This window comes from Leptopilina heterotoma, unplaced genomic scaffold, assembly GCF_015476425.1.
Source record: "Leptopilina heterotoma isolate Lh14 unplaced genomic scaffold, ASM1547642v1 Lhet_13, whole genome shotgun sequence".
Classification (NCBI taxonomy): domain Eukaryota; kingdom Metazoa; phylum Arthropoda; class Insecta; order Hymenoptera; family Figitidae; genus Leptopilina; species Leptopilina heterotoma.
The window spans coordinates 1468571-1493614 of NW_025110848.1; the positions used below are offsets into that span (position 1 = coordinate 1468571).

Genomic DNA, 25044 nt, shown 5'->3' on the forward strand with positions numbered 1-25044 from the left:
ACGCATGCGCAGTAGTGTTCTGTCAATATTACACATGCGCAGTAGTGTTCTGACAATATTACACATGCGCAGTAGTGTTCTATTAGTGCCACGCATGCGCAGTAGTGTTCTTACACATGCGCAGTAGTGTTCTGTCAATATTAGGCATGCGCAGTAGTGTTCTGTCAATATTACGCATGCACAGTAGTGTTCTTTAAATATCAGGCATGCGCAGTAGTGTTCTATGAATATCAGGCATGCGCAGTAGTGTTCTATCAATGTCAGGCATGCGCACTATTGTTCTATGAATGTCAGGCATGCGCAGTAGTGTTCTATCAATGTGAGGAATGCGCAGTAGTGGTCTATGAATATCAGGCATGCGCAGTAGTGTTCTATGAATATCAAGCATGCGCGCATAACACCCACACATGTATACTCACACATATACACTAATCACATGTACATGTATACTCACACATGTTCATAAATTACATACACATGTATACTGCTCATATGCAGATATAAACTCCTACATATACACAAATCACATATATGTATAGATTTAATAAACGATTGATAATATAAATTGTTGAATTTTTTAAGGTTCGTTGATGCACGTAGTGTCTGTTGAAATTTTTTTAAATATACGTAAATACCTCACTCGCTAATGCTGCGCTGTCTGTGTTGTAATGGAACTTATTTATTTACTTGTGTATTTACTTATTTATTTCAGGGTTGCCACAAGACATCGATTTTAAAATTCCATGACTTTTCCAGGTTTTCCAGACCATTTCTTAAAAAATTCCAAACCAGAAATAAAATTGTTTTGGTATGTTTTTAGCTAATTACGACAAAAAGTATAAAATCCTTTAAGTAAATTGTTAACAAAATAAGTTATTAATTTTTAATTTCATTATTAACAAAAAATTAAGTTAAAATTTGTAAGGTTATTTGAGATACGCTCCGAAGAAAGATGAGGAGCAAATCTTTTTAAATTTAAAAATTTAGTTAAGTTTAGAATTTTTCACAATTATTAAACCAGTATTTTAAAAAGCATTTTAATAACATTTTATGAAACTGAAGTTACCTACGTTTATTCAATGACAATTTTTTCTTTGCTAATTATTTATTTTAATGTTAGAAGCCTTTTAAAAAATTTTAAAAGATCGAAGTCGGGGAAATTATTAATTTTGATTTTTTACACAGATTTTCGAAAAATCCATATATTATTTAAACAAAATTATTATTTCCTCACCTCATAAGCAATTTTTTCTTTTACAAATTATTTATTTTAATAATGTGACAAGTCATTTAAAAAAATTGTAAGAGGATCTAAGGAAGGCAAGGAAATTAGTGATTTTTAATTATTTTTTCGTAGATTTTCCAAATATCCCGAAATTTTAACTAAATTATTATTTCCTTGCTTCAGAAGCAATTTTTTTCGATTGCAATTTTTTAAAGGGCTTCTTACATTAAAAAACAATTAGCAAAAGAAAAAATTTTCATTGCATAAAAGTTGGTAGCTTCAGTTTCATAACATTTTGGGGTTTCTAAAATGTATTAATTTAAAAATTATTTAAAGGAAGATAGAGACCAAAAGAAACTAAAATTTAGAAATGCCATATTGATTTCAATTGTAAGCACTAAATTTAAAATCAAAAAGTTGTATGTCAACTTGAAAACTTGAAATTTTTACGACTCAAATACAAAAAATTGAGCTTTTAGTATCAGGCTTTATAAAATTCCCTGACAATTCCAGATTTTTCAGGTTTTCCATGACTGAAAAAAAATTCCATGACAATTCCGGGTTTCCCAGGTTTTCCAGGTCCGTGGCAACCCTGTATTTGTTTGGCAGACATCAACAATAATTTTTTAAATGGATAATCAGTGAAAAATGACTTATATTTCTGTAAGTTAGTGTTAGTGATTATTTGGTTATCGTCTTTGGTTTTCAAACGATCATCTTGTTTATTCTTTTGTTAATTGTCAAATCGTATCGTCTAATTTTCTAATTGTCATCGACCGAACTTCTCGACTGCTTCTCGACTTTCCCATAACTGACAACTAAAAATAATACAATAATAACCTATTTTTTGAAAAAAAATCGATATCCAAAAACATTTAAATTTTTTTTTATTAATTCTATTAAAAACTAAAATTAAATTCATTTTAGTGAATTAAAATTATTATATCAAGTTAAAAATTAATTCAAGGTGTCTAGTGAATTATTATTTTTAAATTCCCGGACCAAAAATAAATATTCCCGGATTGATTTTTTAAAACAGCAATTACTATAAAATTTAAATATTAATACTTTTAATAAAGAAATTTTTAAGAAAATCAATTTTAAAAAGTCAATAGACATCTTTATTTAGAGAAATATATATAATATTACTTGTTATATATTACTTAATAAATCTATAACACTGTAATAGTTGGATCTAAATTTAAAATTAACCTACTTTTTTATTTTTCTATTAGTTGGGCTTTTTTGCGGAGTATTATTATTATTTTTAATTGTGTATTTAAATAATAAAAATTAAAAATTTTTAATTTTTAATTTTTATTATTAAAAAAAAAAAGTTGTCTGTTCATTGAACAAGACCTACATGTCTTATAGTATTTTGGCCCCCTGAATACGAATATGAAGTCAGAATTGCTCCATCACCCTCTGTTTTCTTTTAAATCGAAAAAACTACCCTTAAGTCTAAAATTCAAGAATTAAAGTAAAAAAAAAAATAAAAACACGGCTTTCTTCGGAGTAGAAGAATATATTTATGCGTTTTCTTCTTTCAACAACTCAAATAATGTCAAAATTGCTCCACCACCCCTACTTTTTTTTAAATCGAAGAAAGTACCCTTAAATCTAAAATTCAAGAACTAAAGTGAAAAAAAATGAAATAACCGGTTTTCTTCGGAGTAGAAGAATATATTTATGCGTTTTCTTCTTTCAACAACAAATAATGATAAATTAACTCTGATTCTGCTTTTTAGTTATGAGAACAAAAATAAAGGAACGTATGCTTTTGTCTAAAACTAATTGTTTTTATTGTTGTTAGTATACTCTGGGTTCATACTTAAAGGGGTAGTTTTTTCAATATAAATCAATAAGAGGGTGATGAAGCAATGCTGATGCTTTTTTAAAAAGTACATAAATATATTCTTCTACTTTGGAAAAAACCTGTTATATCATTTTTTACTATAATTCTTGAATTTTAGATTTAAGGGCAGGGGGTGATGGAGCAATTTCGTCATTATTTCTAAATTGTTGAAAGAAAAAAACGCATAAATATATTTTTCGACTTCGCAAAAAAACTGGTTATTTCATTCTTTGACTTTAGTTCTTGAATTTTAGATTTAAGGGTAGTTTCTCCCATTTAAAAGAAACAGGGGTGGTGGAGCAATTTTGACATTATTTCTGAGAGGTTAAAGGAAGAAAACGCATAAATATATTCTTCTACTCCTAAGAAAACCGGTTATTTCATATTTTTTTACTTTAGTTCTTGAATTTTAGATTTAAGGGTAGTTTCTCCCATTTAAAAAAACAGGGGTGGTGGAGCAATTTTGACAATATTTCTGAGTGGTTGAAGGAAGAAAACGCATAAATATATTCTTCTACTTCGCAAAAAAGTGGTTATTTCATTCTTTGACTTTAGTTCTTGAATTTTAGATTTAAGGGTAGTTTCTCCTATTTAAAAAAACAGGGGTGGTGGAGCAATTTTGACATTATTTGAGTTGTTGAAAGAAGAAAACGCACAAATATATTCTTCTACTCCGAAGAAAGCCGTGTTTTTATTTTTTTTTACTTTAATTCTTGAATTTTAGACTTAAGGGTAGTTTTTTCGATTTAAAAAAAACAGAGGGTGCTGGAGCAATTCTGACTTCATATTCGTATTCAGGGGGCCAAAATACTATAAGACATGTAGGTCTTGTTCAATGAACAGACAACTTTTTTTTTGTGTGCCTGTGATTGTAATCATGCCTAAATTAAAAAAATTTAACATTTTTAGGTATAAAATAATTTTTTAATAAACATTAATAAAAATTTAGTTTTCTAAACATTATTCAAAAGTAGACGAAAGAACAAAGTTTTGTCCTCTTGATGTAATTTTTCTAAATTCAATAGATTAAGTTATAGATAATTAAAAATAAGTATACTTAGATTTCTTTGAATAATTTTTTAACACAATTAAATTTTTCAAATATGTCTACAATAGAAACCTTTTTGAATAGTTGAAATTGTGCAAAATTTAATTGAAAATAATTAATTTATTTTAAGTATTTTGTTACAATTTTTTGAAGAATTTTAATTGCAAATTTTGAAAATAATTCAATTACCAAAAATTTAAAAAAAATTTTTAAAGGTTAATTAGGATATAAGAATTATTTTAAGAAATTCAATTATTTTCGAAAAATAACATTATAATATTTTTAAAAACTAATATTATTAGAATTTTTTTATAGTAATTTTTTAAGATTTAATTATCTTCGAATAATGTAAATAAACATTTATGAAAATTTACTTCAATAAGACGAGCGAACATGACAGCTTGGTTATCAAAACAAAAAGAAAATCGTTTTTTGTTCGTTTCTCGGATCGTGTTGCTCGAATGAAACACTACTGTAAGTGTAATTTTCAACTGACTTTTAGTAAAATTATTTGTTTGACAGAAATTTACAATATTAATAAATAAATCACAATAAAATAATAATCAGTGAAGAATGACTGATATTTTAGTACTTTTCAACTGATTTTCAGTAAAATTCCACTGATTATGAATCCAAAGTCACTTTTTAAAAATACAAAATGGCGAATCCAGGATAGCGGACGAAAATGAAAGGTTTAGTAAGAGAATACGTAAAAATAACATTTCGTATAATGTACAATGACATTTTTTGTAAATGTCACTTCATAATTTTTGTCTTATTACACAATGATTTTAAATAAAATAATTTATATTTTTATAAATATTAATAATTTTTTACATTTTCTAACCACTATAAGGTTTTAATTTTGTAAATGTTCAAATTCTGGTTTAGAAAGAAAAATTTATATTATTATACAACTATATTGTCTAGACTTGCAAAAACCCAAAGTCTAGACTTTGTTGTAACAATATTGTTACAATATATATTGTAACAATATTGGTGACGGTGACATGCGTAAGAATAGTGCAGTAAAAATTTCAAAAAAACACCCTGATCATTACCTACAGAAAATCCTATTAGTAAGAAAAGAATGGACGTATCTTCGCCCTTTTCTTACTAATTATTCAGAGAATCAGGCTAACATTCAAAATCTAACCTTCTAAGTTTAGTTATTTCAAAAAAATTATTTTATTGATGCAAATAAATATTTATTTTAATTAAAAACTATGCATTATTTAATCAAGTAATTTTTATAATTGATTTAAAGCAATATTTATTAAATTAAATTATTCTATTTAATTGACTTAAGTAATTTGTATTTGGTTCAAATAACTATTTAATAGATACCATAAATTAAAATATTTATGTCCAGTAAATATTTACTTAGTTCAAATAAAAAAAAAAAATAAGTAAAAACTAATAAGTTTAAATACAACCGAACGAGCGTTAGCGAGTGAGGTATATGTTGCTAGTTTCAATTATTCTTTATGTTTAGTTTTAAGTAGAAAAAATCAGTATAGTCGGACAAAATTTTTATTCTTTTTTAAAATTTTAATTTTAAGTAGTAAAAAAAGATTTAGTCAGACAGGATATTTTATTTTCTTTGAATTTACAGTTTTAAGTAGTATCAGTCAATGTAATTTCAATTATTCTTTATGTTTAGTTTTAAGTAGAAAAAATCAATATAGTCGGACAAAATTTTTATTCTTTTTAAAAATTTTAATTTTAAGTAGTAAAAATAGATTTAGTCAGACATAATATTTTATTTTTTTTTAATTTATAGTTTTAAGTAGTATGAGTCAATTTAATTTTTATTATTGTTTGAGTTCAGTAAAATCAATTTAGTCGAACAGAATTTTTATTCTTCATTAATATTATTATTTTAAGTAGTAAAAATAGATTTAGTCAGACAGAATATTTCATTTTCTTTGAATTTACAGTTTTAAGTAGTATGAGTCAATTTAATTTGAATTATTCTTTATGTTTAGTTTTAAGTAGAAAAAATAAATTTAATCGGACAGAATATTTGTTATTCTTTAAAAGTTTAAATTTACAGTTTGTAATTTCAATTATTCTTTATGTTTAGTTTTAAGTAGAAAAAATCAATATAGTCGGACAAAAATTTTATTCTTTTTTAAAATTTTAATTTTAAGTAGTAAAAATAGATTTAGTCAGACATAATATTTCATTTTTTTTGAATTTATAGTTTTAAGTAGTATGAGTCAATTTAATTTTCATTATTGTTTGAGTTTAGTAAAATCAATTTAGTCGAACAAAATTTTTATTCTTCAGTAAAATTATTATTTTAAGTAGTAAAAATAGATTTAGTCAGACAGAATATTTCATTTTCTTTGAATTTACAGTTTTAAGTAGTATGAGTCAATTTAATATGAATTATTCTTTATGTTTAGTTTTAAGTAGAAAAAATTAATTTAATCGGACAGAATATTTGTTATTCTTTAAATTTACAGTTTTAAGTAGTATAAGTCAATTAATACATACAGATTTTATTATTATTAATTATTTTATTATTACAGATTTTTATTATTCTTTAAGTTTAGTTTTAAGTAGTATGAGTCAATTTAATTTTCATTAATGTTTGAGTAAAATTATAATTTTAAGTAGTAAAAATTAGTTTTAGTCACAAGATTTTTATTCTCCTTTAAAATCATAATTTTAATTGGTAAAAATAGATTTAGTCAGACAGGATATTTGCAATTTAAAATTATAGTATAATAATTAGTACGAAACGATTTAGTGATATAAAATGTTTATTATTCTTTAAGTTTAGTTTGAACCTAGTAAAAATGAATTTATTTAACTCCTTCACAGTCGAGTGAAAATAAAGTTTTTGTGCCATAAGTGTTCAAAAAAATTTTTTTTTTTTAAAATCATGATATTGTCATATTTTATGTTTTTGAGGTCACTGATTCAAAATCCGTGGTCGAAAAGTCAAAATTCAAAATGGCGGCTTCAAAATATCGAGCAAAAAAATTGAAAAGTTAACGAATTCGTTAATTTAAAAATTTTTTTTTGTCGCCTTTTTAAAGTTGCAATTTTAAATTTTGAATTTTTGACCACGGATTTGAAATCAGTGACCTCGAAAACCCCCGAGTAGGCATTTTAAGGCATTTTAAAAAAAATTCGTAAACTTAAAAATTTTTTTGGGCGCCATTTTGAAGCCGCCATTTTGAATTTTGAATTTTCGACAACGGATTTGGATTCAGCGACCCCGAAAACCCCCGAGTAAGGATTTTTAGCCAGATTCGTTAACATTTAATTGTCTTTTTTTCCGATGGCCCTATAGAGCCCATGGACATACAGGGCACGACATTTTTATGGCTCTATAGAGCCCACTGACAGTGAAGGGGTTAAAAAGAATATTTAATTTTCTTTCAATTTACAGTTTCAAGTAGTATAAGTCAATTTAGTGTAGTCATACCTAAGTTGAATTATTCTTTAAGTTTAGTTTTAAGTAGAAAATATCATTTTAGTCGGACAGAATATTTTTTCTTCTTTAAAACTGTAATTTAAAGTGTAGTAAAAATAAATTCTTGGAATTTATAATATTAAAAAATAAATATCTATTTAGTCAGATAAATATTCATTGTTCTATAAATGGATATTTTTAAGTAGTAAAGATCAATTTAGTCACTAAAATATTTGTAATTTTTTTTTTTTTTTAAAATTTGTATTGTAAGAAATGTCATATATTTCTGTAATATTTGCCCCGAATTTCAATTTTTTTTGAGTTACATTAATCTGAAATAATTACTTTTTGTTTTCACTCCTTATTTCAATTCACACTACCTGGACTCTTATTTAAAAATGACTTGTTTTAAAAAATGATTTCTTTTGAATGAAGAAGAAGAACTTTTCTAAGCAATACGTAATTCTGCTTTCTTTTACTATATATTAAAGAAAAATGAAATATTTTTGACATAGATTGTCTCTTTTTAAATGTAAAAAATAAAAATCATTTTTTTCTTTTGACAAAACCTCTCAAGAAGCCTGATGTATGTTATGTAAATGAAACCTTTGCCAATTAAGGTGAAAAGCACGTATGATGTTCTAAACTGTACGTTGCATGGTTTATCTGGAGTTTAGAAGCTGAACATACATATGCAGTAACAGATTATGGTTGGTCATGCTACAACTCGTAAGCTGTAACTTAATCCGTCGTGTGCGGGGTGAAGTTCAGAGCTGTGAAAACATGATGAATGCATAAAGCTCGAGACTAAGGGATTTTATGCATTTTCGAGTAAAATAATCAAAAAACGAACGTGAATTACATTCTCAAGATCTTCAATGTAAAGACGAAAGAAAAACATTTCTTTCTCTTTGTCTTTATTTTTTTTCTTTCGTATAAGCCAGAATAGATTCTTACAATATTACCATAGGAAAAAATTTTAAAGTATTCCTATCTACACAATTTCTTGACAGAAATCCATAATACATTATATAAAACTTTCGTCCTGAATTCTATTTCAGTTTTTTACTCATTGAATTGAAAATGAAAGACAATGAGGTAAAGGATAATAATTTACTTCAGGACTTTAATTAATTTAAATGAAAGACGACTAAAAGAATTTTTCCAAGAAAATGAAAATGTCTAAACGTTGCTATTACACAAAAAGTTTTTTATTTTTGTTGTAGCTAAAAAATTTTGCCAAAAACGATTCAAAAAAGTGTTTAAAAAAATTATAATTAGTTATTTATATTTAAGGTTAATTCATTTAATTTAAAGTCAGATTAAAAAAATTCAAAATGGCGGACGATTTTTAAAAATTCACGTATTCGTCTAAAAATATTTACTCCGGTGAATTTAAATCTAGAAAATCAATATACAAAATAAACTTATTAAAAAAAAATCAATCTACTTGATCTGAATTATAAATTATTGTCTTCTTTTTGCTCTATTAAAGAGGCAATTTAATTAAATCCATTATTCCACTTTAACCACTTCGATTCACTGCTATATTTAAAGGAGGATGAAAATAAATTGTAATTTAATTGTCTCGCAAAAAATTGTTTATTCTCGTAATAATCTTTTATAAATCTTGAATATATTTCACTGAAATATGAATTATTGTTCCTGTATTGATTTAAATTTCTTTTTCTTTTTCAATAATAGAACATTTATTTCTGAAACTCGAAAAAACATGAAGAATATTGGAAAAAATTATTAAAAATTAAAATAGAATTGTTTCTTTCATTTTTTTTTTCATTGCTATAATAAAGAAAAATTTATTTCTGAGACTTGAGAAAAGAAAAACAGATATCAGGGATAATAATAATTGAACCATTTTTATTAAAATTAGAACACTGAATATAGTTAAAATTATCAATATTGATTAAATGCTATTTTATTTTAAGAATATAAAAATTAGATATCTATCGCGATGAAATAATCATAAAAGTTTAATATTCACTTTTTTATGAGATTTTTATTTTTGTTCTTTTTTTTGCGCTCTGAGTTTCAGTGCGCTTTGATTTAATTTATAATTTTCTCTCTCTCTCTCTCTCTTTATCTCTTTTTTTCTCGGTTTTTTTTAGTATCTGATTTGTGGCGCACGTAATGTCGCCCACGGCAGTTTCCAGTATTGCAGAGAGGTCGCTCTGTCACCCACCCAGAAACGGCTGGGAATTGTCCTAGAATCGATGGCTTCGTTTAGCGAATTCTCATTCTCATTTTAAACGCGCAACTGTCCCTTCTATGTCAATTGGCTAAAAAATTGAAAGCCCTAAGGAATTTTCGAATTGTAACCAGGAGAAAGAAAGAAAGAGAGAGAGAGAGAAATAAAGAGAAGGGAAGAAAGCGCATTGCAATCCAGATTTTTCTTCGACAAACGTCTTTCTTTACCCAAAGCAACCGAACTTTTGAATGTCATTCAATCTCTTCAAAAGAATTCACATCTTTTATCGATTCAACTAAAGGCGTTAAAGAATTTCAAGAAATAAAATCACGAGGAAAATTATTTTCAATTCATTTTTTTTCTTTTTTGACAAACTAAAACATTTTCATCTTCAATAAAATTTACCATTTAATTTTTAACATTAGTTACGTTCGTCTTATAATTTTTCTATATTTATTCAGTGAAAAATTTGACTGAATTTTTTACAATCCTAATTTTTTTTAAAATAATAAAAAGATAATAATATAATAAATAAATAAAATAGAGAAAATTGAATAGAACAGAAGTAGGAGACTTAGTAGTACTTATAGCCCGTGCAAAAAATCTCGTTTACAAGCGAATTTTCATGCCCTCTAGGCGGGAACTTACAGAAATAATTTGGCGCGAAATTCAAAATTGAATTGAAGCAAAAAATAATTAAACCCAATGGATAAATATTTATCGAATGTAAATTTTAAAAAAAAATGTATTTGCCTCCCTAAAAAATGGAAAAATGGATAAAAATTATTGTTTATGTATTGAATTCTGCCAATAATGGAGATTTATAAAAACACACATTTATATATATATGATGGTGTGACGGTGGATTACGAGCATGCGGTTGTTTAAACGCAAAGAAGATGGTTTCAGCCAAAGGGTAATAAAAGCTGAGCATTGGATTCACTAAATTTCATTCTGAAAAGCTTAAAGCTATTCAGCCAGTGCTTTTATAGCCGTTTAAACCCTAGGCTCCTGCCCAAGACCCATTGTCTTTATTCCTGGTCCGAATGACTCTATTAACAACATTAAATTGTACTTCACATGAAAAGTGTCTTGAAATAAAAAACAAAAAAAAGAAAAAAAAAACTAGTAATTCATATTTTTTTAATCCTCAATAAAGAAAAATATATCATTCATAAGCTCTCTTCCCTACCAGATCTGCATTTCCAACGCTTTTTCTCTGTATCCGTTTTGAGAATTAAAAACATTTTTTTATTTTTTACTTCTTCATTTTATTATTTACAAGGTGAGTAATTATTTTAAAGGAGAATTATTTAAATATTTATTTATTATTCATTTATTATTTATTTATTTATATATTTACTATTTATTTATTTAGTATTTATTTATTCTTTCTATTTCAAGGAGAAAATTTTCGGCGCAAACTTTTGAAAACAAATTCAAAGAGAAAGGATATAAACAAACATTGCGACGCGCCTATTCGGTTTTAATTAGGTCTGTGAAGCTGGCCGAACCACTTTTATAAAAATGAATTTAAATTATACCATTAATTAGTGCTCAATTAGTGCTATTTTTGTACCATATTGCCGAATTTAGTGCTCAATGTTTATTTAAAAAAAACAATGGTTCTGCTGAGTGAACGTTCCGCTGGCCGGACCATAACGAAAAACGCTTTAAAAACGCCAACAGAATATTTATAAATAGCCTATTATTTAGTGCTCAATTAGTGCTCAAAGATTAACAAAATAAAAAATTTTTTTATTAATTATTTATTTAAAAAAAAAAAAATTTTTTGAATGAGTGAGTAATCCGTTAGCCAGACCATAACGAAAAACGCAATAAAAACACCAACAAAATATTTATCGATAGCCTATTATTTAGTGCTCAATTAGTGCTCAAAGATTAACAAAATAAAAAATTTTTTAATTAATTATTTATTTAAAAAAAATTTTTTTTCGATTGAGTGACTAATCCGCCAACCGCACCATTACGACAGACACGTCAAAAATCACAACAAAATATTTATCAATACCCTAAAATTTAGTGCTCAATTAGTGCTTAAATATTAACACAATAAAAAATTGTTTATTAATTATTTATTTATAAAAAACATTTCTTCGAAAGAGTGAACACGTTAAAAATGTTTTAAATTCGTTTTATAATTCGTTTTCTTAGCCTATAATTTAGTGCTCAAATAGTGTTCGCAGATTAAGAAAATAAAAAAAATTTTTTATTAATTATTTATTTAAAAGAAAAACTTATTCAAATGAGTGAGCGAACCGCTATCCGCACCATTACGAAAAACACATTAAAAACGCCAACAAAATAGTTATCAATAGCATATTATTTAGTGCTCAATTAGTGCTGAAAGATTAACACAATTCAAAATTTGTTTATTAATTATTTATTTAAAAAACTAACTTATTAGCTTATTACTAACTCAGCGATCCGCTGGCCGGACCATAACGAAAAACACGTTAAAAACGCCAACAGAATATTTACAATTAGCCTATTATTTAGTGCTCAATTAGTGCTCAAAGATTAACACAATTCAAAATTTGTTTATTAATTATTTATTTATAAAAAACATTTCTTCAATAGTTCTAGAGTTCCTAATAGTTTTTAGAAATAGTTCCGGCAATTAAATAGTAAAAAATAAGTTTTTTCATAATAGGGGGCCAACTTCACGCAGTCCCTCACTATTGAAAAAGTGGATTTATAATTAGAGTTTTGAGTTGTTTTAATAGAGTTCTAGAGTTCCCTTCCTTTTCAAAAAATCTAAAATGTTACGTTACAAGAGTTCTAATCAGATTTCTGTGAGCCCCCAATACTGTTCGATAAAATAACTATAATAGGTAACAATTTTCTTAAGACCCAAAAACTACTGAATTACAAGACCTTAAAGTTTCAAAAAAATTCATTTTTTTGTTAAATTTAGAGTTCTAAGAGTTCTGATGAGAGTTCTGCGAGCCCCCAATAGTGTTCGATAAAAAACCCTGAAACCAATTTTTTCAAAACCTAAAAACTATTAAACTACAAGACTTTTATGTTTCAAAAGAAATTTGGTTTTTTTAAATTGAAAGTTCTATGAGTTCTAATCAGAGTTTTGTGAACCCCCAATAGTGTTTGATAAAAAACCCTAATAAGAATTTTTTCAAAACCTAAAAACTACATAACTACAAGACATTGAAGATTCAAAAAAATTTGTTTTTTTTAAATTAAGAGTTCTTGTAGTTCTGATCAGAGTTCTGTGAGCCACCCATGGAGTTCGAGAAAAAACCCTAATAACAATTTTCTCAAAACCCAAAAACTACTGAATTACAAGACTTTAAGGTTTGAAATTAATTTGTTTTTGAATAATTGAATAAGTTCAAACACTTAGTCATGTAAAGTTGGCACTACTTTTTAAAAAAATCAAAATTTTAACAAGAGTTCTGGGCACTTTAGCAATAGTTCTCGAGTTCTATAACGATTATTATTTAAATAGTTCTGATGATTGACAAAAAAAGCGACAATGAAAAAACTTGGTGTTAACTTTGCATAGAACTATTATTTATGCAAAAAAGAGTTTTGTTCTCATATTCTGAAAGAGAATAAAGAGTTCTACAGTTCTCTACCAAAAGAACAAGAGTTCTGCAAAATTTCGAAAGTTATTAACAAATTAACCCCTTGGCTATCAACGAGATTTCCACTGTTCGGGCCAAAAGTTTGTTGAAAAAATTTTTAATGGATTTTTATGAAACTTGGTACCTTAAGGTTTCTAGGGTCGCTGATTATAATATATAATAATATATTATATAATATTATCTCTCTATATTACAAAAAGATATCGCCGCCGCTGTTTCAAGATTTTTTGACCTACAGGTCGAGAGTTGACCTGTAGTTTTCCCCTCAAAATTTAGGTCAATTTTGAGGACTGTTTTGACCTAGACGTCAACATTTGACAAACAATTTTCGCTACCCTCAAAATGTAGGTCAATTTTGAGGGCAGTTTTGACCTACGCATCAAAATTTGACAAAGAATTCCCGCTACCCTAAAAATTTAGGTCAAGTTTGAGGGCAGTTTTGACCTAGATGTCAAAATTTGTCAAACAATTTCCGCGCGCAGACTTAATGATGAGGTGAAGTTTGCCATCTGACCTAACAATGTAAGGTAATTTTATAATTGTGTTTGCTCTTACACCTATCATTTTGACCTAATTTTGACGTTTCATTTTTTACTCTCTCATTTAGTTACGTCATAATCTATGTGTAATTTGACTTTTATTTAACTACAACTTAAAGGGTTAATCTGACATCAGTATGATAATTTTTGGTAAAATCAAATGTCAATAAATACCCTGACATTAGCTGATGAATTTAATTTTTATAGTTTATTAAAATTTTTATATATTTTTTTACTTTTATTTTTTTATACAGGGGAGGATGGGGCAAGGATAGTAAGTTTTTGCTTATGCTCAAAAATCGAGTAATTCATGGTATATTCGCATTTTAACACCAAAAGATGATAGTAAAAATTGGAAGTCAATCTGTCACCATTTGCGAAGTTAGGAGTTTATTTTTGAAAATAGTCTATTTTGCTAAAATGTCAACGTTATGTTTATCATATTGTTTTCTATATTAGAGTTTCAGAATATTTATTTACGTAAGTGTTTTTCGGAGTGGAATTTCCTGCTGAACACGAATATTGTATTTATTTTCAAATTAATTTACGTCGTTCCTTAAAATTTAAAAAAAACTGAAATATGCGCTCAAGGGGCAAGGATAGTTATAGAGATAATACGGCACGGTAAAATCCTGTTAATGCCATTGCAAATTTTAAAAAAGTGTTTAATTGTTCTTTTTAGGTTGATATACATAATGGTGCGTAATTATATATGTAAAACAAAGCTTATTGACCAAGCAATTGGTAGTTGTCTGAAGATTTGGGGTTCACAAAACTCTGATTAGAACTCATAGAACTTTCAATTTAAAAAAACCAAATTTCTTTTGAAACATAAAAGTCTTGTAGTTTAATAGTTTTTAGGTTTTGAAAAAATTGGTTTCAGGGTTTTTTATCGAACACTATTGGGGGCTCGCAGAACTCTCATCAGAACTCTTAGAACTCTAAATTTAACAAAAAAATGAATTTTTTTGAAACTTTAAAGTCTTGTAATTCAGTAGTTTTTGGGTCTTAAGAAAATTGTTACCTATTATAGTTATTTTATCGAACAGTATTGGGGGCTCACAGAAATCTGATTAGAACTCATAGAACTTTCAATTGAAAAAAAAAAAATTTCTTTTAAAACATAAAAGTCTTGTAGTTTTGTAGTTTTTAGGTTTTGAAAAAATTGTTATAAGAGTTTTTTATTGATCTAGATGGGGGGCTAACGGAACTCTAATTAGAACTCTTGTAACGTAACATTTTAGATTTTTTGAAAAATTCTCGTGTTTTCAATTATTTGTTTATGACTTCGGATTATCAGAACTATTCAGTCATGTAAAGTTGGCACTACTTTTTTGAAAAATCAAAAATTTTACAAGAGTTCTAGGCACTTTGGTAATAGTTCTAGAGTTCTCTAACGATTATTTAAATAGTTCTGATGATTAACAATAAAAAAAGCGACAATGAAAAATCATAGTTCTACACGGAGAAAAAGGAATAGTTGACACATCCAGATACATGGATATCACAGCCATATTATATTGAAAAATACGGGATATCCATAGTTAAGGTTGCTCCATCTATATTCTATGGCTGGCTGTATATTGTTGGAGCAGCAAATGATCTATGGTTGGGTGATCCATAGTAATGGAAATGGGAAACAAAAAATTGGAATCACTCAATTAATTAAATTCAATGTCACTTGAGATATTTTATACACATTTTTGTTAATTAATACACACCACTTATTGAATAACCGCATATTAACGAAATAAATTATTAACCGATGGGGGGAGACACGAACCCTAGACCTAACGCATACTAAACACTAACGCTATCCACTACACTATACACGCAACTACAATATTGGAGCATATAATATTCCTTATATACTCTACACATTTCATGTAAATGAATTTACATAAACACTAATAGACAATAACGATAATAAATAATAAACAATTATAACACTATTTATACACAATAAACTCACAACGCGATTATATAGACGTGACAGGAGACCGACGCGTTGGACAAATTGAGACGACCATTTCTAAATGGATGCCATGATAATGAATTGTGCGCAACATGTATCGAAATTTTGAACTAACTACACGGAAAAAAATACTAGGCTAAAAACACATGAGCGTCTGTTGTGTATATTGCACGCACACTACCATGCGTGATTAGCTTGGAATCCATCCTATTTTCGCATGGTGCTGTGGCAAAAGTCACAAAAGCCATGCATTTTTAGTAAACTCCTGTGTGATATTTGCAAAATGGGCTCATGTAAAAATCGAACCAATAGACTCCATGCATTATTAGGCTGATTTTTTTTTCCGTGTATGGATCTCTCAACCAAAGTTTATATGGATGAGGCAGCCATATGTGAAAGTCCATAGCATAAATTGTAAGCCCAACCATGCCTATGGATGTCACATCCATATTTGATTCAACAATATAATATGGCTCCCTCATCCATTGAATATGGAATGTGCTTCCATTCTGAAAGTTGTCTCTTCCATTGAATTGGATAACACAACAATATTCTGCTCAACAATATTTTTATGGATATCTCTTCCAGACCTTTTCTTTCCGTGTAACTTTGCATAGCACTATGATTTTTGCAAAAAAGAGTTCTGACCTAATATTCTGAAAGAGAATAAAGAGTTCTAGAGTTCTTTACTAAAAAAACAAGAGTTCTGCAAAATTTCAAAAGTTATTAACAAATTAAAAAAACATATGAAATATGGCATCGTCATAAAGAGTTGTATAAGTATTTCTAGTGACATTTTGTTTTAAATCCAAAATCAAAAAAGTTACAGGACTTTGAAATTTTCATAAATTTTCAAAATTTTAAAATTCAGAGTTCTGAGAGTTCTGAAAAGAGTTCTGGCATCATCATAAAAAGTTCTATAAGTATTCCTAATGACATTTTGTTTTAAATCCAAAATCAAAAAAGTTACAGGACATTGAAATTTTAAAAAAATTTGAAAATTTAAAAATTCAGAGTTCTGAGAGTTCTGAAAAGAGTTCTGGCATAATCATAAAGAGTTCTATAGGTATTCTTAATGACATTTTGTTTTAAATCCAAAATCAAAAAAGTTAGAGGACTTTGAAATTTTCATAAATTTTTAAAATTTTTAAATTCAGAGTTCTGAAAGTTCTGAAAAGAGTTCTGGCATCATTAAAAAGAGTTCTATAAGTATTCCTTATGACACTTTGTTTTAAATCTAGAATCCAAAAAATTACAGAACTTTAAAATTTTCAAAAAATTTAAAAATTCAGAGTTATGATTAGAGTTCTGGCATCATAATAAAGAGTTCTATAAGTTAGTATTCCTAATGACATTTTGTTTTAAATCCAAAATCAAAAAAGTTACAGGACTTAACTGTTTGAGGAAAGTGCAACATGATTGTCCCAAAATTATTAAACATTAAATCCTCAGAATTCTGAATTTTTAATTTTTTTAATTTCTTGAAATCTTCAAAGTCCTGTAACTTTTTTGATTTTGGATTTAAAACAAAATGTCACAAGAAATTCTTATACAACTCTTTATGACGATGCCAGAACTCTTTACAAAACTCTCAGAACTCTGAATTTTAAATTTTTAAAATTTTAGAAAACTTCATAGTCCCGTAACTTTTTTGATTTTGGATTTAGAACAAAATGTCATTAGACATACTTATAGAACTCTTCGCAACGATGCCAGAACTCTATTCAGAACTTGCAAAATATTATTTTCATATCTTTTTTTAATTTGTTAATAACTTTTGAAATTTTGCAGAACTCTTGTTTTTTTAGTAAAGAACTCTAGAACTCTTTATTCTCTTTCAGAATATTAGGTCAGAACTCTTTTTTGCAAAAATCATAGTGCTATGCAAAGTTAGCACTATGATTTTTCATTGTCGCTTTTTTTATTGTTAATTATCAGAACTATTTAAATAATCGTTAGAGAACTCTAGAACTATTGCAAAAGTGCTCAGAACTCTTGTAAAATTTTTGATTTTTCAAAAAAGTAGTGCCAACTTAACATGGCTCAACTATTCGAATAAAATGTAGGGAACTCTAGAACTCTATTAGAACAACTCAAAACTCTAATTATAAATCCACTTTTTCAATAGTGAGGGACTGCGTGAAGTTGGCCCCCTATTATGAAAAAACTTATTTTTTACTATTTAATTGCCGGAACTATTTCTAAAAACTATCAGGAACTCTAGAACTATTGAAGAAATGTTTTTTATAAATAAATAATTAATAAACAAATTTTGAATTGTGTTAATCTTTGAGCACTAAATAATAGGCTAATTGTAAATATTCTGTTGGCGTTTTTAACGTGTTTTTCGTTATGGTCCGGCCAGCGGATCGCTGAGTTAGTAATAAGCTAATAAGTTAGTTTTTTAAATAAATAATTAATAAACAAATTTTGAATTGTGTTAATCTTTTAGCACTAATTGAGCACTAAATAATATGCTATTGATAACTATTTTGTTGGCGTTTTTAATGTGTTTTTCGTAATGGTGCGGATAGCGGTTCGCTCACTCATTTGAATAAGTTTTTCTTTTAAATAAATAATTAAAAAATTTTTTATTTTCTTAATCTGCGAACACTATTTGAGCACTAAATTATAGGCTAAGAAAACGAATTATAAAACGAATTTAAAACATTTTTAACGTGTTCACTCTTTCGAAGAAATGTTTTTTATAAATAAATAATTAATAAACAATTTTTTATTGTGTTAATATTTAAGCACTAATTGAGCACTAAATTTTAGGGTATTGATAAATATTTTGTTGTGATTTTTGACGTGTCTGTCGTAATGGTGCGGTTGGCGGATTAGTCACTCAATCGAAAAAAAATTTTTTTTAAATAAATAATTAATTAAAAAATTTTTTATTTTGTTAATCTTTGAGCACTAATTGAGCACTAAATAATAGGCTATCGATAAATATTTTGTTGGTGTTTTTATTGCGTTTTTCGTTATGGTCTGGCTAACGGATTACTCACTCATTCAAAAAATTTTTTTTTTTTTAAATAAATAATTAATAAAAAAATTTTTTATTTTGTTAATCTTTGAGCACTAATTGAGCACTAAATAATAGGCTATTTATAAATATTCTGTTGGCGTTTTTAAAGCGTTTTTCGTTATGGTCCGGCCAGCGGAACGTTCACTCAGCAGAACCATTGTTTTTTTTAAATAAACATTGAGCACTAAATTCGGCAATATGGTACAAAAATAGCACTAATTGAGCACTAATTAATGGTATAATTTAAATTCATTTTTATAAAAGTGGTTCGGCCAGCTTCACAGACCTGTTTTAATTTTATGGTAACGACAAATTAGAGCAGATTAATGTTGTCTTTTTTCGAAATTCAGTTCGTGCGACTTCATTAGCCCAACGAATACCATTCCCTAGTTTGTGTCATATGCCCATTAATATCTATGCTTCAAACTACATGTGGCATTTAATACTGATTACGGATCAAATATGCCTATCTGGCACCTGTCCTTCTCTGTGATATATAGCTTTGTGAGACTCACACATTTCGTAAATGCAACACATATATATCGATATATATATATATGTATACATATATATATATATATATATGTATATATATATATATATATATATATATATGTGAAATGTCATTTAAGCTTCTCAATATTCATCAGCACTATTCGCCAACATTAATTAAACTCATCCAATAGTCGTATTTGTTCCTCTAATTATTGACAAAATTGTCCTCAATAAATATATTTGAAAATATAAAACCCAAAATATATGTATACATACATACATATGCATATGTAGAAAGAGAGAAAGAGAGAGAGAGAGAGAAAGCTTTGCTTAAAATCCTATTAAAGGATTTCATCCATTATGTACACATATTGAAGATATATACTCAAATATGATTTATTATATCCACTTCATTATTTATGTATGCAATAGGCAAAATTATTGTTGAATCAAAGATTTAATCGCTATTTGAATTTGTCAAATTACGAAACGATTAATTGACATTAAAACGATTATTAGTATAGACATTTTTTCGCACTGCAAAAAGAGCAGGAATTTTTTGACTTTGTGTGTTCTTCAATAAGGAAAATAAAGTAAAATATCGAAATAAAGAAATTATTCCTATTATTTTCTTTGTAAAGTTTCTATTTGAAAAAATTTCACTCGAATAGTCAGTCATATTATTCTGTCAATCTCTTATTCGAAAATCTAATGTTTCTGTCAATTATTTTTTCGATTAATTAATTCTAAGTAGATAAAAAGAATTTTGGTAAAATTAAAGAATCGGAAAATCAAAATTGGGATCTATTTATGCGCCTCAGACTTTTATTATTCATTGAGTTTAGTTTTAAGTAGTAAAAATCAGTATAGTCAGACATCTACTTATTATTTATTTCTTCAAGTCTATAGTTTTAAGTAGTATGAGTAAATTTAATTATACAGAATTTTGATTATTCTTCGTGTTTAATTTTTAAGTAGTAAAAGTCAATTTAGTCAGACAGAATCATTTTTCTTCTTTTAAATTATAATTTTAAGTAGTAAAAGTCAATTTAGTCAGACAGAATCATTTTTCTTCTCTTAAATTATAATTTTAAGTAGTAAAAGTCAATTTAGCAATACAAAATTGACTTTTACTCCTTAAAAGTTTAATATAAAAGAAGAAAAATTATTCTGTCTGACTAAATTGAATTTTACTACCTACTTAAAATTATAATTTAAAGAAGAAAAATTATTCTGTCTGACTAAAATAATTTTTACTACTTGAAACTATGAATTGAAAGAGGGACAAATATTCTATCCCACTAAATCTATATTTTTACTACTTAAGACTAATCTCAAAAAATAATAAATATTCTATTTGATTAAATCTATTTTTACTACTTAAAACTTTTAAGTAGTAAAAATAGATTTAGTCGGACAAAATGTTTGATTTTCTTTAAATTTATAGTTTTAAGTAGTATGAGTCAATTTAGTGATACAGAATTTTTATTATTCTTTGAGTTTAGTCATAGAAGTAGTAAAAATAGATTTAGTCAAACAAAATATTTGTTATTTAAAATTATAGTATTAATTAGCAAAAATCGATTTAATCAAACAGATTTTTATTATTCTTTGAGTTTAGTTTTAAGTAGTAAAAATTAGTATAGTCAGACATCTACTTATTATTTCTTTCTTCAAATTTATAGTTTTAAGTAGTATGATGTCTTTAATTTTTAAATTATCTTCATTAATTAAATTAAGTCACAAAAAAATTTGAATTTTCATTGCTTTGTTAAAAATTAATATAATTCTCCAAATAATTGAAATATTTTAATGTTCTTAGGCTTAACACGATATCAGTAACAATTAGAATATGTTATTTGTTAAAACTTTGATCAGTTTGTTGAATAGGTAACAAATGTTTAAGTTGTTACAAGGGAAAAAAATTATTTACCTCTAAAAATAATCAGCTGGTACAAAATAAAGTAAAAAATAAAATAATCACTAAAATATAATAAAAAAGTGAAAGTAAAAATAGAAAATGTAAACATATAATAAAAAATGAAATAATTACAGTAAAAAAAATTTTAAAGCATACTCAAAACATCATTTTTATATTAAAATTAAATTATTATTATTATTATACTATTCCGGAATTGTTCGTTTAATACTTAAACTTTATTATTATTATTAAATATTTTCATTTTTAAACTCGTAATTAACCTACGTTAATTACAAGAACGATTTAATTTAATTATCTAAATATTATTATACAAAAATTTTAATTTTTAGATATTTTTATCATTTATCGTATATATTACGTTATCTTGTAATTTATTTTGATTATGAAAAATTTCTATACATTTTTTATTTCATATCATTATAACTGAATCTGACAAAATGTCAAAGTCATTAGCATTGATCGTAGCCGTCTTTATATTCCAACTACAAAGTAGCTTCACATTTGTAAATTGATAAAAGTAATTTAATTTTATTGACAAATACAAAATAAACGAGATTTACTTCCTTTCTTTTTGCAGTAAAATATTTTTTTCCATTATCATTATTCTATTTTATGTGGAATTAAATACCTTTGTAATTAATTATTAACTTCAAAAACAGAAATTATTAGAATTAAAAGAATACACTGTAAAAAAAGGGAGTTAAATTTTAACTCCCACGGGGGGTCTATAAAAGTCGCACCCATTGGAGAGTTAATGCGAGGGGAGTTAAATAAAGAGAGTTAAAATTTCACACCCAAATGCTAACTCCCCAAGGAAAAAATAACTCGCGCGGATGTTGAATGAAGGGAGTTAGAAATTAACTCTCTTTTGGAGTTGATTTTTAACTCGAAAAATTTCACACCCAACTCCCGAGTCCGTTAACTCCCTAAATTTTTTACAGTGTATGAATAATTTACAATTTATTAATTTTCAATACGAAAATAATTTAATATATTAATAAATACAAATATTTTTATTTTTTATATTTTATACATTTTGAACAAATGTTAATTGAATTTGTGCCTTCAAATATTAATTACATGCATATTTCAAATTCATTGTTGTAGGGAATTCACTTTGTACACTGTAAAAAATTTAGGGAGTTAACGGACTCGGGAGTTGGGAGTGAAATTTTTCGAGTTAAAAATCAACTCCAAAAGAGAGTTAATTTCTAACTCCCTTCATTAAACACCCGCGCGAGTTATTTTTTCCTTGGGGAGTTAGCATTTGGGTGTGAAGTTTTAACTCACTTTATTTAACTCCCCTGGCATTAACTCCCCAATGGGTGCGACTTTTATAGAATCCCCTGGGGAGTTAAAATTTAACTCCCTTTTTTACAGTGTAATTTAAAATTGGTAATAATGAGAACAATAATTTAAAAATTTAGTAATTTGTTTTATTTTATAACTTTTTGAATAATGATGCTAAATAACGTTTAGTATAGAGGAAAAATACGATTGAATTACTTTTTATGCAATAAAATAAAACTCAAATGTATCTCGGAAGTAAATCAATCTTTGGGAAAATATGGTATCTCATAAGCGAACAAATTTTTATAGGTCTGTAAAAATTTGGAAAAATAATGTCGTACTTTTGTCAAAATTTAAAAAAATTACTCTGAAAAAGAATTTGTTTTTACGCCATAAATGCTAATTATATTATATTGATAAAATTAATTACAATTTTTTTGTTTTAATACTATTATTAGATTATAATTTTAAATTTAATATTAAAATTATGAACACTATGTACATTTTTTTTTCTCTTTCTTTATTTTAATATTAAACTCGATATTATTAAATAAAAAATTTATTTTTGAACAAAAGTTCATTTTTTAACAAAAATTTCAAATAATATTTTTATTAATATTGAAAAATTGAAATCAAATTTTTTAAATAAACTTACCCAGGGTCCATTTCGGTGTCGATACGCGTGACGCCAACATCTTCGCTGTAAACAAAAATCCGGGTGTTTCCACGATACCATTTTATGCTGTGAAGACCGACGCATTGTGGCAATTTTAGACGGCACGGTAGCTGAACTTCTGTACCAAGTTCAGCGCTCTTCTCGACTTTTAGCCACGGTTCACTGCTCCCTACAACATAATAACAATTTTCCTCAATTATTCTCCTAAGTTGCGATATTCTTTTTTATTTCTATTTGTTTTCTAATGTTTTGCAATACATTCTCAATTTCAGTGAATTTTTATTGTTACGCTCTGTATAAGATAGAAAAAAAATTTTTTCTTTTTCGTAAAAGTAAATTATGAATAATTACAATTCGTAGCCTAGTGGTACTTTACCTGACCGTGTGCACAACGGGTCCAGGGTTCAATTCTTCCCAGAGGTAATTTTCTTAAAATCAGTTTTTACTCTTTTATTTAGTTATTTTTTATTTGGAATTTATTGTAAATTTTTGCAAATATAAATTAACGTATTTGATTTAAAATAATTAATAATAGTAATAATAATAATTAACAATAATAATAATAATAATAATAATAATAATAATAATAACTTATTTGTAAATCGTAAAAAAATAACAATAAATTATTCAGTATTTTTGTTCATTTAATGAGAAAAAAGTTTCGTTTCCTATCTTGACACTATTTGGCAAAGCGTAAATATAAAATTGGCCTTAAAACAAAATTTTTCTCTATAAAATATGTATACTCGTCAATATTTACAATTCAACTCTTGATGTATGAAAAGCAGATATATTCAAGATAAATTGAAATATTGTTATTACTTTAGAGAAAATTACAAATTTCGTGTGTATATATATAGTACAATATCGACTGATTGCTAAACGATTTCATTTATTTCACAATAAATTGGTTTCGTATAAATGTATTTTTCGCGTGGTATTAAAACTTTATCGGAGTATAGTCTGCAAAAAAAAGGAGGAAGACCCCGAAGAGAAAAATATTCAAAAATGAAATATTTCTATCTACTAGATTGGTTGCAGTTACATTTAATTAAAATTGATAGCAGAGGCTGAAGTTAAATAGATTGAAACTGACTCGTTAAAAATTGTAAGCATATTCGATACTTTTATTATTATATCCATTTTGTTATCTTGTTTATTTTTATAAAAGTTAATTATTATTTTTTCTATTAAAAAAAAAAATTAATTCTATAAAAAAAGAGAACTGCGAATGTTCTTAAAATAATACATTTTAAAAAAAGAATAAAAGCAGTATAATATTAATTTTCCATCAGAATATTATATTTATGTGATGTAAATTTTTTTTTCTCTACTTTGAACAACAATATTGAGTGATTTTTATTATTTTGTTCATAAAAGAGGAAAAAAGAGTCGATTTAGATTCAAACAAATATAATATTGGGTTTGGGGAAAAAAAAAACGTTAATACAGTTATTTTGGTATGACGCATATTTAAAACAGCGATTTTTGTCTATTTGAGACATGGTTGACAATAAAATTCAAAGAGTTTTCCAAAAGTACGTCACATGCCATTACGCAACAATATCGTGACAGGTAATCCGTATCGAATTCCATTTCGGTATCAGCTACGCGGGATAGGCACTGAACGTGATATTTACTACAGCATCCCGACCCACAAACTTCAACGAGCTTTTATATCGCATGCGTTCCGACAGATAAACAGA

The 25044-nt window shown here is 26.5% G+C and overlaps 1 protein-coding gene across 9 annotated transcripts in view; it reads right to left on the reverse strand.

The window, feature by feature from the left end:
- LOC122512886 (hemicentin-1) overlaps window positions 1–25044 on the reverse strand; it is a 349783-nt gene that overhangs the window by 171515 nt on the left and 153224 nt on the right. For all 9 annotated transcript variants that reach the window (XM_043629017.1, XM_043629012.1, XM_043629010.1 and 6 more), the window contains exon 2: window positions 23318–23507. In XM_043629017.1, the coding sequence (XP_043484952.1) occupies window positions 23318–23507 (190 nt within the window). The remainder of the gene's footprint in view (window positions 1–23317; window positions 23508–25044) is intronic.